The sequence below is a fragment of the Hyperoodon ampullatus genome (assembly GCF_949752795.1).
Source record: "Hyperoodon ampullatus genome assembly, chromosome: 13".
In the NCBI taxonomy this organism is placed as follows: Eukaryota; Metazoa; Chordata; class Mammalia; order Artiodactyla; family Ziphiidae; genus Hyperoodon; species Hyperoodon ampullatus.
In genome coordinates, this window is record NC_136926.1 from 32205120 (window position 1) to 32221438 (window position 16319).

Consider the following 16319-nt stretch of genomic DNA (forward strand, 5'->3'; position numbering starts at 1 on the left):
ACAACAGTGAGAGGCCCACGTACAGCAAAAAAAAAAAAAAAAAAAAGAAAAAAATCAGTAACACAGAGGACACCCCCATTACTAATTTGGAGGCCACCAATAGCTCAGACAATGCATTCATGATGCCTGGCATGCAAAATGTCCTAAGTAACTTCTAAAAAACCAGTATAACTCTATGTCATTGTTTCTAATACTATTATATTAACTTAAAACCCTGTAAACTATTTCTCATTAACTTAATCAAATTCCCCTTGGTCAAGAATAACAGGATTCTATGGTTTTAAAGATCTGTGTAAAAAGTCCCTGCATCAAATTTCTCTTCTACTCACTGTTCCCAAGAAGCTGGAAGACCCACTGCTTTTAGAAAATGGAAAAAGGTAACATTCTTTTTGAGCATTTCAGGGGCCAGAAACTTTTCCATTGATGACTCACACATGTTCTGTGAGGAAGGTATTTTTTCCATTTTACTTGTGGGTACTTGGCTACTAAGCGTCAGAAGCAGAGTGGAAACTTTGGTCTAGCCAGTTCCAAAGCTCAGGCTCTGCCCATCAGGCAACACTGCCTCGGCGAGCCCTGCAGCCCAGTGTCTGCCTTCCCCATGCTCTCATCCCACCAGGTATGGCTCCCAGTCTGACTGCTGGAATTCCAGCTACTTTCAAGGACCTTCTCCAATGCTTTTCCTTCCATAAAGCTTCCATGGATTCCCTTAGCTTGCTGTTAGACCCTTGAGATATCACATGTCCTCCGTCAGAATGTCTCACTGATGTTACCCTTTCCTGTCCATCTCATGGCCTCCTAACTCTGCTTGCCTCTGGCTGCAGGTCACTATAACACATTGGGTCTCTAACACAGAGTGTTGGGTGTGTAGCCATCTTTCATGACAACTTGGGTTAAGGGGGTGTTATACCTGTGGCTGCTGGTCTGCAGTGTCACCGCACGTGGTTAAGCGCAGGGTCAGTTCGGAGCCTATGCTGAAGGGTTGTTAATTATTCTGAGTATCACCCCTGCTGTATCCTCCCATAGTTAGCATTGTTAGAATACTTTTGACACAAATTGCTGAACTGCTTTCCTTAGAGCGTATAACAATTGGCATTTCTACCAGCAGGGTAGAAGAGTGCTTTTTACCACCCCCTCAAAAATGCTAAGTGTTAATTTCTGTAATCTTTCTGGAGAATCTGATTAAATATATGTGCTCTGCTTCATCAGCTTACTTAACAATAACAGGAATATCAGAATTGTCACTGGTTCTGCTATAGGTCTGTCCCTCCATAGTAAGTCCGCCCTGGAAGGTTGTTTTCCTAAGGGCCCTGTTTCTAGCAATGGCTACTGAACCAAAGAGAAAGACATAGCAAAGCTCATTTATCAATACAATTTGCTAATTGTATTAGGAGTTCTATTAGAATATAACTTACATTTTTAATTTGGTGGCCAAAGATAGGATTGTGTGATAGTATTTCTTTACTCCCATCCTTATTAAGATATGCTGCCCAGAATGAGGGTTATCCCTTCTCCTTTAGAATGGATTTGACGTTCAATACGGTTTTCTCAAAGACACCAGGGCTTATTACTTGCACAGTAAGGTTAAGAGTCTAAGGAATTGATACCTCTGTTCAAATTGTATTTGGGGAGGGTTCTTCTCTGAACAGATTGGCTGTGTTCAGTTTGGGAAATAGTGTTTCTCGGTTGAGAAGAAGACTGCCAGAAAAAAAAAATAGTCTGGCTAAAATAATAAAGCCATACATCCAATGGAAACCAGATGAAGACAGAAAAACCTATTAAGTGTAAACACTTTTATCAGCAAATTACCCTTTTCAAGCAAGAGAATTAATTGAATTAATTAATTCATCCACCACGGTGAATAAGACAAAGGGGCTATGGAATTCTATGTTCCAGATCAGTTTCCTCCAAGATCATGAAGGCTAAAATTTCTACTGGTAACATTTGTAAGTGTTTCAATAAACATTAAAGGCATATATAATCTTTCCAGAGGTTTAAGATGCCTGGATTCTCCCCGCCTAGTGCTGTAAACCCTACAACTGTTTTCAGTTCATCATAATATGTGTTCAAGCTCAGGCTCTTACTGCCTTTGAATAGAAGCAAAAATTCTTCAACCCAAGCCTTAGTGGATTTTTTTTTTAATTTGCAAAATAAGGATTTAAAAATAGTACTTATTTCATAGGGTTGGGATAAAGATTAAACAAGATGCTGCCAGGAGGAGGTATTGTGTGTGCCTGGTACTTAGCCTCAAAAATGTTCATTATTATTTAAAATAACGGATATATCACTGGAAACTGGAAAAGACCCCAAGAAAAAGAGCTCCACAGCCAGAAAAGTTTCAATTCCACGCTCAGCTGCGTGCTCTGAACCTTGCCAAACTAATTGTAACACAGGTAGAGCACAATTACAGTGGAAAATTTCAATCTATCCCATACTCAGGAAGAAAAATTCTCTCTTTCTCTCTAAATTTATAGGCCCATTTGTCTCCTGGATACCCTTTCAAAATGCTATGCCAGTTTTTTCCTAAAATCTGCAGGAGTTCTAAAAACTAAATATCTTCCATGAATACTAAAAGGTTTTTGAGTACAACTCTCCTATTTTTTCATTTCTGCCATATTCTTTTGTTTCTTACTAAGAAAACTGTTTTCAAAAGAATAGAGGTTTTTGGGTATTAATTGATCTCACATCAGCATTTGATCCCAAAGCCAGGAATTATCATTGACCAGGATGCAAATCTTTTTGTAGATGTCTCATATTATTGATTCTTCAAAGCCTGCACCAAAACACTAACAACAAAATCAGAGAACGGTAATTTGCGACATCCAAGTGCAAACGGAAATGGACAAAAGCGGACTGTGCCCTGACCCCTTTGTATTTTCATTTACATTTTAATGTAATGGCACAGGTTGAGATGGGCTGCAGCCATGCCTGCCAGCCAGAATGCACAGTCAATGCTTCTCTCTATTTGTGTAGCACATCATCACAAAGAAGAGAGCCAACTTCTGCTAAAAAGAACAGCCGGGACTGCCTGAAAACAATCTATTTTGCAAACATTTTTTTAACTTTTAAAATGGACACTGCTAAGTTATCCCATCTAAGAAATCAATCAATTTAGCCACTTAGAGTTAAAATCTGCAGCTAATTCATTCTAGTGGGCCAATCAGGATGTATGCCTAATAATAATAATAATAATAGCTAACATTTATTGAGCTCTTAGAATGTGCTAAGCTCTGTTCTAAGTTCATTATGTACATTAACTCATTTAATCCCTACATTTACCTTGTGAGGAGAGCATTATCATTATTATTCTCCACTACGTGAGCAAGTTTATAGGGCCACAAAGGCCAAGAAACTATTGTGAGCAGGAAGTTCTTAACATGGTTCAAGACAAAACTACTTTTGTTTTGCTTGAGAGGTAAGAATGGATCTTAATGGAATAATTTGTCAAAGGAAAAACAGAGTCAACATCCTTATCATAGAAAAATAAGCTAGGCACTGTGTACAAACAACTTTTATTAGTCACCCATCTCTTGAAGAAGAATGACAGTCCACTGGAGAAAAATCCAAGCTAAGTTCCCATGTGTAAAATGAAGAGAAAAACAAATACCGTATATTAACGCATATATGTGGAATCTGAAAAACTAGTGTAGACAATCTTATTTACAAAGCAGAAATAGAGACATAGATGTACAGAACAAATGTATGTATACCAAGGGGGAAGGCGGGGTTGGGATGAATTGGGAGATCAGGATTGACATATATACACTATTGATACTATGTATAAAATAGATAACTAATGAGAACCTACTGTATAGCACAGGGAACTCTACTCAATGCTCTGTGGTGACCTAAATGGGAAGGAAATCCAAAAAAGAGGGGATATATGTATACACATGACTGATTCACTTTGCTGTACAGTAGAAACTAACACAACATTGTAAAGCAGCTATACTCCAATAAAACTTTAAAAAAAATAAATAAATAAAATGATAAACTCAAATAAACTCAATTCTGAGTTCTGTGCGTCTCTCAACCAAAGCACACGGGTCAGTTTTTATTCAACAAACATAATTCAGAAAACAGTTCCAATTTTTTATATGTCTCTGTTATTCTTATTTTAATCACAGTGTTTAATGTCTTCATAAAAATTTAAATTTGAAAGTAGGCAAGCAATGTTTGAGTGTGCAAATAAATATGAGTGAAAAATTAATTTTGTTTTATAAAATAAGAATAAATTTGAACCTAGGATGCCATATTATGAACTCAGCATTTGTTAAATGTTTAAAGAAATTGCTGACTTATTTCATATTGCAAAGTAGTAATACAGAAATGTCTTGGATTTTTGTATTCATTTTATCCCATATATGGCACATAGGTTTATGAGGGGTTTTTGCAATCTTTTTCATTATATTATTATTTTTTTAAATTGGCAGAAAAATAACGAGGCATTATTCTGTGTAATTTTTAGATTTCACAATTCAAGGCATCATATATGCAAATAACTTCATATTTAAGGTGTTATATGACAACATATAACAAAGACTGTACACTGTAACCCAGTGAGATTCATCCTGGGAGTGCTAGGTTGATTTAACATCCAAAAACCAATCAGTATAACACACCCCACCAATAGGATAAAAGATAAAAGCCATACGATAATCTGATAAATAATGGAGTTCAGGAAATGCTACCCAAAATATGGCACCTTTGCACACTGAATAAATTAAGCTGAAGGAGTTCAAGAAAACAGCAGTAGCAAGAAGGTCACTCTGACCTTCCCTTCCCTTATCCCCTAAACAGGCCATAAAACCCTCACGTGAGAGGTGCCCTCCCTGCACCAGAAGAAAGGAGCTTTCTTATCTCCAAAGACAAAGGTTCACCAAGAAGAATCAACGCACGCATCTGGTTTGTCTTCCTCAGTTTGCCACACTTGCTGTACAATCTCTATCATATCATATTCCTCCATGAATGTCTGCTCTTCACGAGAACCAGCATAAATACACCAGGTCTGTTTCTGCGGGTCTCCATTTCCTTATGAGGCTCCCATGTCACATAAAACATACATTAAATGTATCTGTATGCTCTACTCCCATGAAACTGTCTTTGTCAGTTTCATTTTTAGACACAGTCAGAGACCCTAAGAGGGTCAAGGAGAACTTTTTCCTCTCCTACATACATAAAGGAAAAGCATTTGCTAAAACCCAACACCCTTTCATGATTGATTTTTTTTAAATACCCAACAAAGTAGGAATAAAAGAGAATGTCTTTCCTGATAATGAGCATCTATGAAAAACCCAAACCCACAGCTAACATCATACTGAATGGTGAATGGCTGGAAGCTTCCCTCCTAAGACAGGAACATGACAAGGATGTCTTCTCTCCATTTGTACTCAACATTGTACTGGAGGTTCTAGCCACAGCAATTAGGCAAGAAAAGGAATAAAAGGCACCCAGATTGAAAAATAGGATATAAAACTAACGCAACCTAAAGATGACATGGGTCTTGAAAATTCTAAGGATCCACAAAAAACAATTAGAGTTTATAATAAGTAAACTCAACAGGGTCTCAGGATACAAAATCAATATACAAAAGTCAATTGTGTTTCTATACACTTGCAATGAACAATCCAAAAAAGAAATTAAGAAAACAATTCCATTTATAGTAGTATCAAAATAAAACACATAGGAATAGATTTAACAAAAAAAGTATAAGGAAAGAAGTTCAGTTAGTACCCTGAATACTGCAAACACTATTGAAGGAACTTTTAGAAGACCCGAGTAAAAGGAAAAACATCCCACATTCCCATGCACTTTGAGTGGATGAATTGAATGATATGTGATGTTAAAATGCTGCATGGCTTACAAGATATAAAAATACATATCAGCACCACAAGGTAATAATAGTAATACCCACCTATGCATAAGTTACAACCTACTTAAAAACAGGAGACAATATTTCAAAGCTGAAAAAAATGCTTCTTCAGTTTCTCCTACTAGGATTATTGAACCAAATTCAAAATATAGTTTTAGCATGTGTACCAAATACAAAAATTATCTATCTTCATTAGAAGTGGTCTGAAGCCACTGCACAGCCATCTCCACATTTCAAGTTGATCTGGCATCTTACTGTCACTACGTGAAAATCAATTTTATGAGCAACTGTATACACTTAACAGAACAGCTATTTTTTAAAAAAAATGTCGTAATGTCTACTCATAAACCTATATGAATCCAAACAGGAGCCTTTAGAGTGAAGAAAATAAAGTTCAGCACTTCTGTATCTTTTGGAAAAGCACAGTTTTGGATATGAAATACTTATGTTTCTTCACGATGTAAATTTAATGAACATCATCAGCATTTCAAAATAATTGATTATTATTTAAAAATCTTGATAGGAAAGCCCTTAGAATACAAACTATAAAGCTTTCCATTTTAAGACGAAACGACTGCCTTCTTTAAAATCTTTATTTGCATGTTTTCCCCATAAACTTAGCGATTCAGGAAAAAATAACTACAGAAGGGCCATCATCAAAACCATTTAAAGCTCACGGTTCAACACGTTGTTGTAGCATCCATCACCTTGGGACAGAGCCTGCTTTGTGATTCTGTATCTCCTAACAGCAGTTTGCAAAGCCAATTAAGTATCAGCACCGGTATTCTCCAAAGGAGAGACATAAACTCCATTTCTATGGCTGCAGGCAGCTGGGCTTGGAAAGAATGCACAAAACTGCAGGAGACACATTTCAGGAAGGCTCTGATAGAAGGAAAAGCATTAAGTCTTTCTCTCTTACTGAAGGCGATGACTCAGATCCTGCGGGATGGGAGGGGCTACACCTGAGGAGCTATTTTGTTGGCCAGTGGCCACCACACCTATACCCAGGGCAGCAGTGACACCTGCCTTGTGGTGAGGTTTGCTCTGGGAAACGGAGTGCTCAGCCCATAGTAGGCCTACAGTATTACTGTCTGACTTTTTACCTCCCGGTAAGAGGTGAATCAGAGGCCCTGAATATTCATGCACATTAGAAGATCTCACGGCACTTTTCCAAGCCCGAGGCTATGACTCTGAGAATTTGGCCAAGTTCCAACTCAGGTAATTATATTCTGCTTCCTAAATTTGCCCTGCTGTTCCCATTAGGTACAGCATTGTTCATTTTCTTGTCTTTTCAGAAAAAAGGGGGCAGAAATTCTTCTTGAACTCGCCAGTCTTGCTGACAGAATAAAAGGCCAAGCACCGTGCTGCAAAAGTAACGTCTGCCTTAGTAATGAACAAGATGACTGCTGAGCTTGAACTTGGAGCACCAGGTAAAGATCTCAGAGAGGAGAACCCCTCCGGATGGAATCAGACAACAGTGTCATGAGAGCCCATCAGATACCAACCACCCAGGCTTCTCTGAAACCACCACAGGGAGTGATCATGGCGCCAATCTCTCAATCCATGCAGTAAAAGCAGACACTCCTGCGTGTGTTGGTATTTCTAATTTCAGTGTAGGTATAACCATTCTCTCATGAATTTGGGTGGGGACCTTCAGCAGAGATCTAGTATCATCTGAATGAGCCAATTTCTCTTTTATGCCAGGGATCCTAAAACATAAAGCAGGCTGCCATCCCTGGGATGGTCAAAGATTTAATGTCTGACAATATCAATTTGGGGCAAGGATATAGGGCAAATGAAACGTCCGTGCATTGCTGGTGGGCATATAAACTGGTCAGACATTTTTCATAGCGTCTAGTAAAACTAAAAGTGTTTCTACCCTACCGCTCGGCAATTCTGCCTTGAAGTATACACCTCACCCAAGCTCTCACACACCGCATGCAGAGGCGCGTGCACACACACGGATGTTCACGGCAACTGTGTCTGTCATAGAGGAAAACTGGGGTGCGGGGAACTAAATGATCGTAGAGGAAAAGACAAAATAGAACGTAGTGTATTCGTATGACACAATCTCATGGATCGACCTAAAGACGAGGCTGAGTGGGGAAAACAAGGATACAGAGTAATTTGTACAGTTCACTACCATTCATCAGAATTTACAAAAGGCAAACGTAACTGTCTTATTGTTTATGAACATGTAGAGATTATGGGAAACTCGGTGCACGTACACACACACACACTCCTGCAGACACACACACAAGCACATGCACATACACACATGCACACAGGCACATATGCGCGCACACACATGCACACACATATGCACGTGCCCACACAAGCACACATGCTGGTACACCTAAGCACACACACAGACACCCACATTTGCAGACTTTTGCTTGCTCAGCTCCCAAAGCTCTATGCTGGGGTTGGATGTGGATGTCCCCTTAGTCCTTATTCCTGATTTTCACTTTAAAGACATTTAGATACGTACAATGACATCACACATGATGCACATGTTTTTGAACTTCTGGGCTAGCACAGCACCACCCAGAGGCCCATCAGGGATTCTCTGAGTAGGACGACCTCCCCCAGGTTTTAGTGCCTTCTCTTATCCATAACATAAATACACCCCCAGCCACGTCCCCGGATGATTAGAAGCTGAGGTAACTTACTACATGGATGTCCTAACACCTTCACCTCATCAATGGCGAGGTAGCCTTGATGTCCAGAAGTTACGACTTCAAAAATCACCTGAAAAGTTAAGAAAGATTTTCATTATTCACTCATTTTGTCAACTTTTACCAAATATTTCCTATATATAAGATAGGTAGTTTCAACCATTCATTGATATTTTCCAAAAATATTAATGGAACGCCCAATATCCGCCAGTCAGCATTCCAGGTTCTAAAACTACAAAAACAACTAAGACTCAAACCCAGTTTTCAGGGACGTGAACGGCAGTGGGTCAGACAGCACTGTACCTCAAGGACTCACCTCATAAAAGTGGGGCAGGGTACCATGGTTAAGAACTGATACGTGGAAGACAGAGGCTGAGTCATTTTCCAGAGGCGATAAGATTTAAATTGCTTTAAGATGACATATCTTCTGGTCAACTTCTTTGAGGAAACTCTAGCACCAGACTGAACCACGTGGGGCCCTAGGTTTTATACATCTAATATATACAATTAAAATTTTAAACATATTATGAAAGAAGAGGACAGGATACTAGAAGAACATATAACAGATGGCCTCCCATGAGGAAGTGGCGTTTGAGCTGATAGCTGAAGGTGAATGAGCTAACGGTGTGAAGAGGATAAGGCACCTTCCGGGGCATGTGCAAAGGCCCTGAGGTGGACATGACGGTGGCCATGAAGAGGAGAACTGCGATCTGCAGCTATAAAGGTCAGCTGTGACCCGGCTCAGAGATCCCAGGAAACACAGCACATTAGGAATACAGAGAAGAGACTATACTAGCTGAAATTCAGATGGCAGAGTATCAATTAGGAGGAGAACGATATAAAAATCTCTACAGTCGCAAAATCGAGAGGGCTTTATGACTGTTTGGTCCTGGGAGAAGCAGGGCAATAGAAGAAGGGCAACACACTCTGAGGTTCTCAGAATGACATTTTTGAGATGGTGGAGCCACTTCAGAGAAAATGAGGCTAAAGGAGATAAAAGAACCAGTAACAAGGTTATCAATGTTCTTAACATGATTGTCTAAAGGTGTCTGTTGTCAGGCTAGTGTTAATGATAAAAGATCCACATGACATTTTTTTTTTTTTTTTTTTTTTTGCGGTACGCGGGCCTCTCACTGCTGTGGCCTCTCCCGTAGCGGAGCACAGGCTCTGGACGCGCAGGCTCAGCAGCCATGGCTCACAGGCCCAGCCGCTCCGCGGCATGTGGGATCTTCCCGGACCGGGGCACGAACCCGTGTCCCCTGCATCGGCAGGCGGACTCTCAACCACTGCGCCACCAGGGAAGCCCCACATGTCATTATTTTCACCTCCATTTCTACACAGCAGGAAACTGTCACCAGGGAGACCACGGCTCATGCAACATGAGGAGGATCAGTCTAACACACAACCCAGCAACTGCACCATTGGAGAAATGAACATTTTCATTCCTATAGAAACCTGCATATGTCAATCCCTATACACAGTGCTATATATAAACTAGATAACTAATGAGGACCTACTGTAGAGCACAGGGAACTCTACTCAGTACTCTGTAATGCCCTACATGGGAAAAGAATCTAAAAATGTGTGCATATATATATATGTGTAACACTGACTCACTTTGCTGTACACCTGATACTAACATAACACTGTAAAGCAACTATACTCCAATAAAAAATTTTTTTAAAAACCTGCACACGAATGTTTATAGAAGCTTTTATTTATGACAGCCAGAAACTGGAAACAGTCCAGATGCTGTTCAAATGGTAAATGATTAAACCGACAGTGGTACGTCCATAGTGTGGATACACCTGACTTGGATGAATCTCCAGAGAACTGTGCTGAGTGAAAAAGCCCATCATGAAAGATTACACGCTATTTGATTCCATTTACGTAGCATCATGTAATGTCAACATTTTAGAAATGGAGGACAGATGAGTGGTTGCCAGGGCTCAGGGATGGAGGGAGAAGGAACAAGAGGGAGATGGGTGTGGTTACAAAAGGACAACAGGAGCAATCCTTGTGATGCCGGAAGTGCTGAGGTCTTGACTGTGGTGATGGAGGCGCAAACCTACCCAGGTAATAAAATCGTACAGCTCATAGCAGCATCAGTCACAACAGCGCGGAAGGAACCCAAGTGTCCACTGATGGATAAGTGGATAAGCACAGTGCGGTCTATACATACTATGGAATATTATTCAGTCTTAAGAAGGACAAAGAAAACTCTGACACATGCTATGATATGGATGAACCTGGAAAACATGACGCTCAGTGAAATAAGTCAGTCCTAGAGGGCAAATACCCAGAGTAGTAAATTCACAGAGACAGAAAAGAGAATGGCGGTTGCCTGTGGCTGGGCGGAGAGGCTGGGAAGTTATTGTTCTATGGCTGCAGAGTCTCAGTTTTACAAGACGAAAGAGTTCTGGAGGTGAAGGGTGGTGATGGTTCCACAAGATTATGAATGTATTTAACACCCCTGAACTGTGCACTTAAAAATGGTTAAGACGATACATTTTAAGTGATTTGTATTTTATCACAATAAAACAGTGAAAAGATTATATAGCAGTAAATACACCCACATGCATACACAAGTACAAGTAAAACTGGGGAACTGAAAAAGCTCTAGATTTTAACAATGTCAATATCCTGCTTGTGACATTATACTTTAGGTTTGCCAAATGTTACCATCGGAAGAAACTGGGTGAAGTGTACATAGGAATCTGTATTATTTTTTATTACTGCATCTGACTCCACAATTATCCCCATAAAATTTTCAATTTAAAAAAAGTAATTATAAGTGACCATTTACTACACACATAATACGTTACATACCCTGGGCAGATATTACTCCACTGTCTTATTTATTATTTCACATGAAGATTCTTCAAGGATTCTATATTTCAAGAACAACGATATTTAGATACAAAGTAATGGTCCAAGAACATGCGATGTGTCTACGGTGGGTGTAACTTAAAATCCCAATCTTTCTGATTCCAAATATCGTGGCATTTTCACTACTGCCTGTTGCCTGAATGAACACTGCAACCAAGGGACTGCATTATTTATGTTTGTGCGACGGATGCAAGCATGGAGGAAGCAATAAGCAGGACCCCCAATGGAAAAGCTCAGGGGGCTTCCCAGATAGAAGTCATCCCAGAAACACCTGCTATACTAGACGTCCCTGTGCCAGGGTGCCACCAAGCTGAAATACAAAACACATAGGGGGAGGAGGGGCCCAGCAGGAGAACAGAAATGAAATGAAACTTGCTCCTGTTTCGGGGGTTAATATACATTTTTTTCACTGATAGTACAGAGAAAGGAAGAGACGCACAGATATTCCTGCAATGGGATCTTGCTAGTTTCTCTCTCTACTGAAGTCTGAGACAGGACAACTGAGGGGCAAAAGGCAGATGGACATTGAGAACAAGTGGAGGAAAAAGTCTTCCCAGGGCTCTCCAGACAGGGCTCCCGGGAAACAGCCATATCCTGCCTAGCAGGAGCAGCATCTGCAGGCAGAGCAGGAACCGGCCAGATGCTCTGGTCAGAGTGGCCACAGCACAGACTGATGCCCAGCACCACCAGTGACCCAAGAACGCCATCACTCTGGCCATAAAAAGGGTACTTTGAGAGACAAACCCAGAGGTTCATCCGTCTTTCCTGCCTTCTTCCCTCCCTTTTATACATTCATTCATCTAGTTCAAGTCTCCACCAAGCATCTCTCTACTCCAGGCACTTGGAGTACATCATGAACGGAATAGATGAAGATCCCTTTCCTCAGCAGGTTTGTCCTTCTTCTTACCAAAAGTTATATTTTTTCCTTTATCAACTACAAGGGCTGAAGCTTCTCATAAGAATGGAATAATCCTCATTTTTAAAGGGATGCATTAACTCTTAGAATATAATGTACATAGATAAAGCATGCTCATGTGGATCTGTTTTTAAAAGTTGACACGTGTAAATTTAATGCACCATATTTAATTTAATCCAACACAAGGCCATGGTCCTACCATGGAAAAGGAGAGAGAAAGGAAGGGGGGGGGGAAGGAATTAGACACTAGAAAAGCCAGCTTAAAACCTCTGAGTCTGGGGCTTCCCTGGTGGCGCAGTGGTTGAGAGTCTGCCTACCAATGCAGGGCACACGGGTTCGTGCCCCGGTCCGGGAAGATCCCACATGCCGCGGAGCGGCTGGTCCCGTGAGCCATGGCCGCTGAGCCTGCGCATCCGGAGCCTGTGCTCCACAACGGGAGAGGCCACAACAGTGAGAGGCCCGCGTACCGCAAAAAATAAAACAAACAAACAAAAAAACCTCTGAATCTGTTTTTTCATCCATCACATTAAGAGAACTTAGGACCCTCAAAAGTTTTATGCCCAAAGATTCTGAGCCTTATTGTCCAAATATTTATAGAATATTTACTACATGCTCTGGGGGGGCATCAAAAAATTAGACAATTTTATGAAATTTAAGCTTTAGTTGGAGAAAAAATAAGGAACACAATGAAAGAACAGAAGGGAGACAAGAACAGCCAAATGACAGATGGGAACGGTATGGAGCTCGTCGGACCATGAACCTTCCCCTCCTCCTTTCCTAACCAGCCAGGATGCCCGTAATACACCCAACACTACCTCCAGCCCAACTCTCAGCCTGCTAAGTGCAAACCCACAGATGCCTGAGCAAGCACTTACCCAGCATTTCAGCCAGGCTAGAGACAGAGCAAGACTCAGCAAGAAGCCAATTCCCCAAATTTCCCAGCAAGATGACTCGCCAGCGAGGCCACAACCAAAGAAGTGAACATAAGTTTACACCTGAAACTTTGCTGCTCTCACTCTTCCAGCTGGAACACCAAGAAGCAAAGAAAGCCAGAGTCTGATTACAGATACACTGGAGAACAATGAACTGGCCCTTTCCTTTAACTGGAAACTTCTGAAACAAACTTCTGAACTTGGCAGGTTCCAGCACTGACTTACAGCTAACTGCAGAGACAAAAAGAGGAAAACAATCTTTATAGATATGTTTATGGGTCTGTGTCTATACACCTGCAGACAGATGCACAGACATGTAGATTTCTATAAAATATATAAATAAAAACTTAGTATGACACCTTAGGTTTTAAACAACAGAAGGTGCATTATGTGTTGTAAGTTTGAAGCAATCACTTCAATGTTTCTTTCCAAAAAATTGAAGCACTTTTTTTTTTTTTTTATTTTGCGGTACGCGGGCCTCTCACTGTTGTGGCCTCTCCTGTTGCGGAGCACAGGCTCCGGACGCGCAGGCTCAGCAGCCATGGCACATGAGCTTAGTTGCTCCGCGGCATGTGGGATCTTCCCAGACCGGGGCACGAACCTGTGTCTCCTGCATCGTCAGGTGGACTCTCAACCACTGCGCCACCAGGGAAGCCCCTGAAGCACGTTTTTTAAAAGGTCACTTTCGAGCTCTTTCTTAGAAGTTCATTTCAATTAAGGGACTTATGAGTATAAGTTTTGTTAGTTTTTTCATCAAGTTTATAATTTAGGATATAAATGTTTCAACACATACCATGACTATAAACTGGGTATGATTTGCACTGAATGTTTGCTACTTTGAAGTAAATGTGATTAAATGAAGATATCTGAATTTAGGTGCTGTCGGACAATCATAGGTTGACGACTATCTTGATTTTACCTACCACCTGACCATTAAGAAATCGACTTTGTTTTTTTTCTAACAAACAACAGGGTTAAAACATGCAGTTCAAAGGATGAGGCCTATCTTAAATAGGTTCCTTAAAAACAGATTTAAGCACCCCCTGAAAAGGTTTCCTTGTCATGAACTCTTGCTGTCTGGCAGGTTTTCCATTTTGTACTATATTCTAGCCAGTGCCCTTACCAAGAAAGTTTCAGAAGCAGAAATAGTTTTGTCTCTATCTGTCAAATAAGGGACTACTCTATTGAAAGGACAGATATTGCTCTAGGGGAATTATAACACAGGTATGCAGAGCCCAGGGCGGGATGGGGGTGGCAGTCACGGGCATGTCTAAAGATGCCTGCATCCAAGGACAAAAACACTGAGGTCACAGCGAACAGTAACACGAGGCCACCAACAGCACCACCAGAAAGAGAATAAAGAAACGTGTGAAAATTGATTTAGGGATGTGGCCATGCTTATTTTTATCAAACAGGACAGAATATACTGAAAATCTACATTAGACGTGAGACTTGGATCTCTTGAGGGAAACACATCAAATCTTTTCTTTATAAAAACAATGAATAATTCAAATAACATTTATTTATCATATACATCCATGTCCCAGGTACATTTTGTACATATTATCTAATTTTTCTCAGTCAACCATATGAGGTAGATAATATTAACTCCCCTTTAGGGATGAGTAGGCAGACTCAGTAAGGTTAAGGAATGTTGCCGAGGTCATGCAATCAGGGTAAAATTCTAGGTCTATTTTACTTCCAAGTCTGGGCTTCTTTCATGTTACCCGACTGCCTAATCTAGCAGGTATGAGAGATGATATATATAGAATACATAGACATATACGTATGCACATACACATACACACACATATATAATATATAACCATGCATACACACACATATATATACATATACACAAATATATATGACTTTTAATGCATAGATGTACATATGTTCTAAATTCTTTACTTCCAGATTGAACTAAGAAATGTAGTCATCATCTACTTGACCTAGAAATAAAGATGCAAGGGACAGTTATATGACACAGTTTTTTTTTGTTTTGTTTTGTTTTTGCGGTACGCGGGCCTCTCACTGTTGTGGCCTCTCCCGTTGCGGAGCACAGGCTCCGGACACGCAAGCTCAGCGGCCATGGCTCACGGGCCCAGCTGCTGCGCGGCATGTGGGATCTTCCCGGACCGGGGCACGAACCCACATCCCCTGCATCGGCAGGCGGACTCTCAACCACTGTGCCACCAGGGAAGCCCTATGACACAGTTTTAACAATGCCAGTTTTAAGACAAGGGTCAGCAAACTACAGCAAATGGGCCAAATCTGCCCAAACCTCTGTTTCTGTCTGGCCCACAAACTAAGGATGGTTTTTACAGTTTTCACTGGTAGGAGGAAATCAAAAGAAGAAGATTTTGTGATACATGAAAAGTATATGAAATGCCAATTTCCATGTCGGAAAATAAACCTTTCTTGGAAGGCCGTCACGCTTATTCATTTATGGATTGTCTACAGCTACTCTCACACAATCACAGCACAGTGGAGTTGCTGCCACAGAGACCATCTGGCCTGAAAAGCCTGAAATATTTACTATCCAGCCTCCTGCTTTAAGAGGAAGCTTTCCTGCTTTGCTCACCAACAGGCTGCCATTACTCTAGATAACAAGAAAGCACACATGGATAGCAGTAGTTCGTCTCAGCCAAATACAATATGCTTTGCACTTCCTGGGGGAGCCTTGAACTCTAGCAATGACAGGGAGGAAGCCCTCTCCTGGCTTGATTTGTTTCAGCTCTTATATACGGGTGGTGTTTTAAATGCCCACGTAGCATTGGAGTATCATTACCAATTTTTAAAAGCATAATTGCAATACACCAAAAAAAAAAAACATAGACACGAATTACTTGACAGACCTCAAAACACTGTCTTAAAAATTAAATTAAAAAATGAAAGAAAATCCAGCTCATTTAGAAGGCAAATCCTCTATAAATAAGCTAAACTACTGAGAATTTATAACACTTTTGTATTCCAACCTTACTCTCAGATCTCATTCTGCACAGTGTCCTTTGGCGTTAGCTCGATTACAGCTA

At 40.6% G+C, this 16319-nt stretch overlaps 1 protein-coding gene across 5 annotated transcripts in view; it reads right to left on the bottom strand.

The window, feature by feature from the left end:
- The window catches only part of PTPRM (protein tyrosine phosphatase receptor type M), a gene marked incomplete at its 5' end in the record, with an annotated part of 766253 nt that overhangs the window by 458824 nt on the left and 291110 nt on the right, over positions 1-16319 (bottom strand). For all 5 annotated transcript variants that reach the window (XM_079718129.1, XM_079718128.1, XM_079718127.1 and 2 more), the window contains one exon: positions 8542-8620. In XM_079718129.1, the coding sequence (XP_079574255.1) occupies positions 8542-8620 (79 nt within the window). The remainder of the gene's footprint in view (positions 1-8541; positions 8621-16319) is intronic.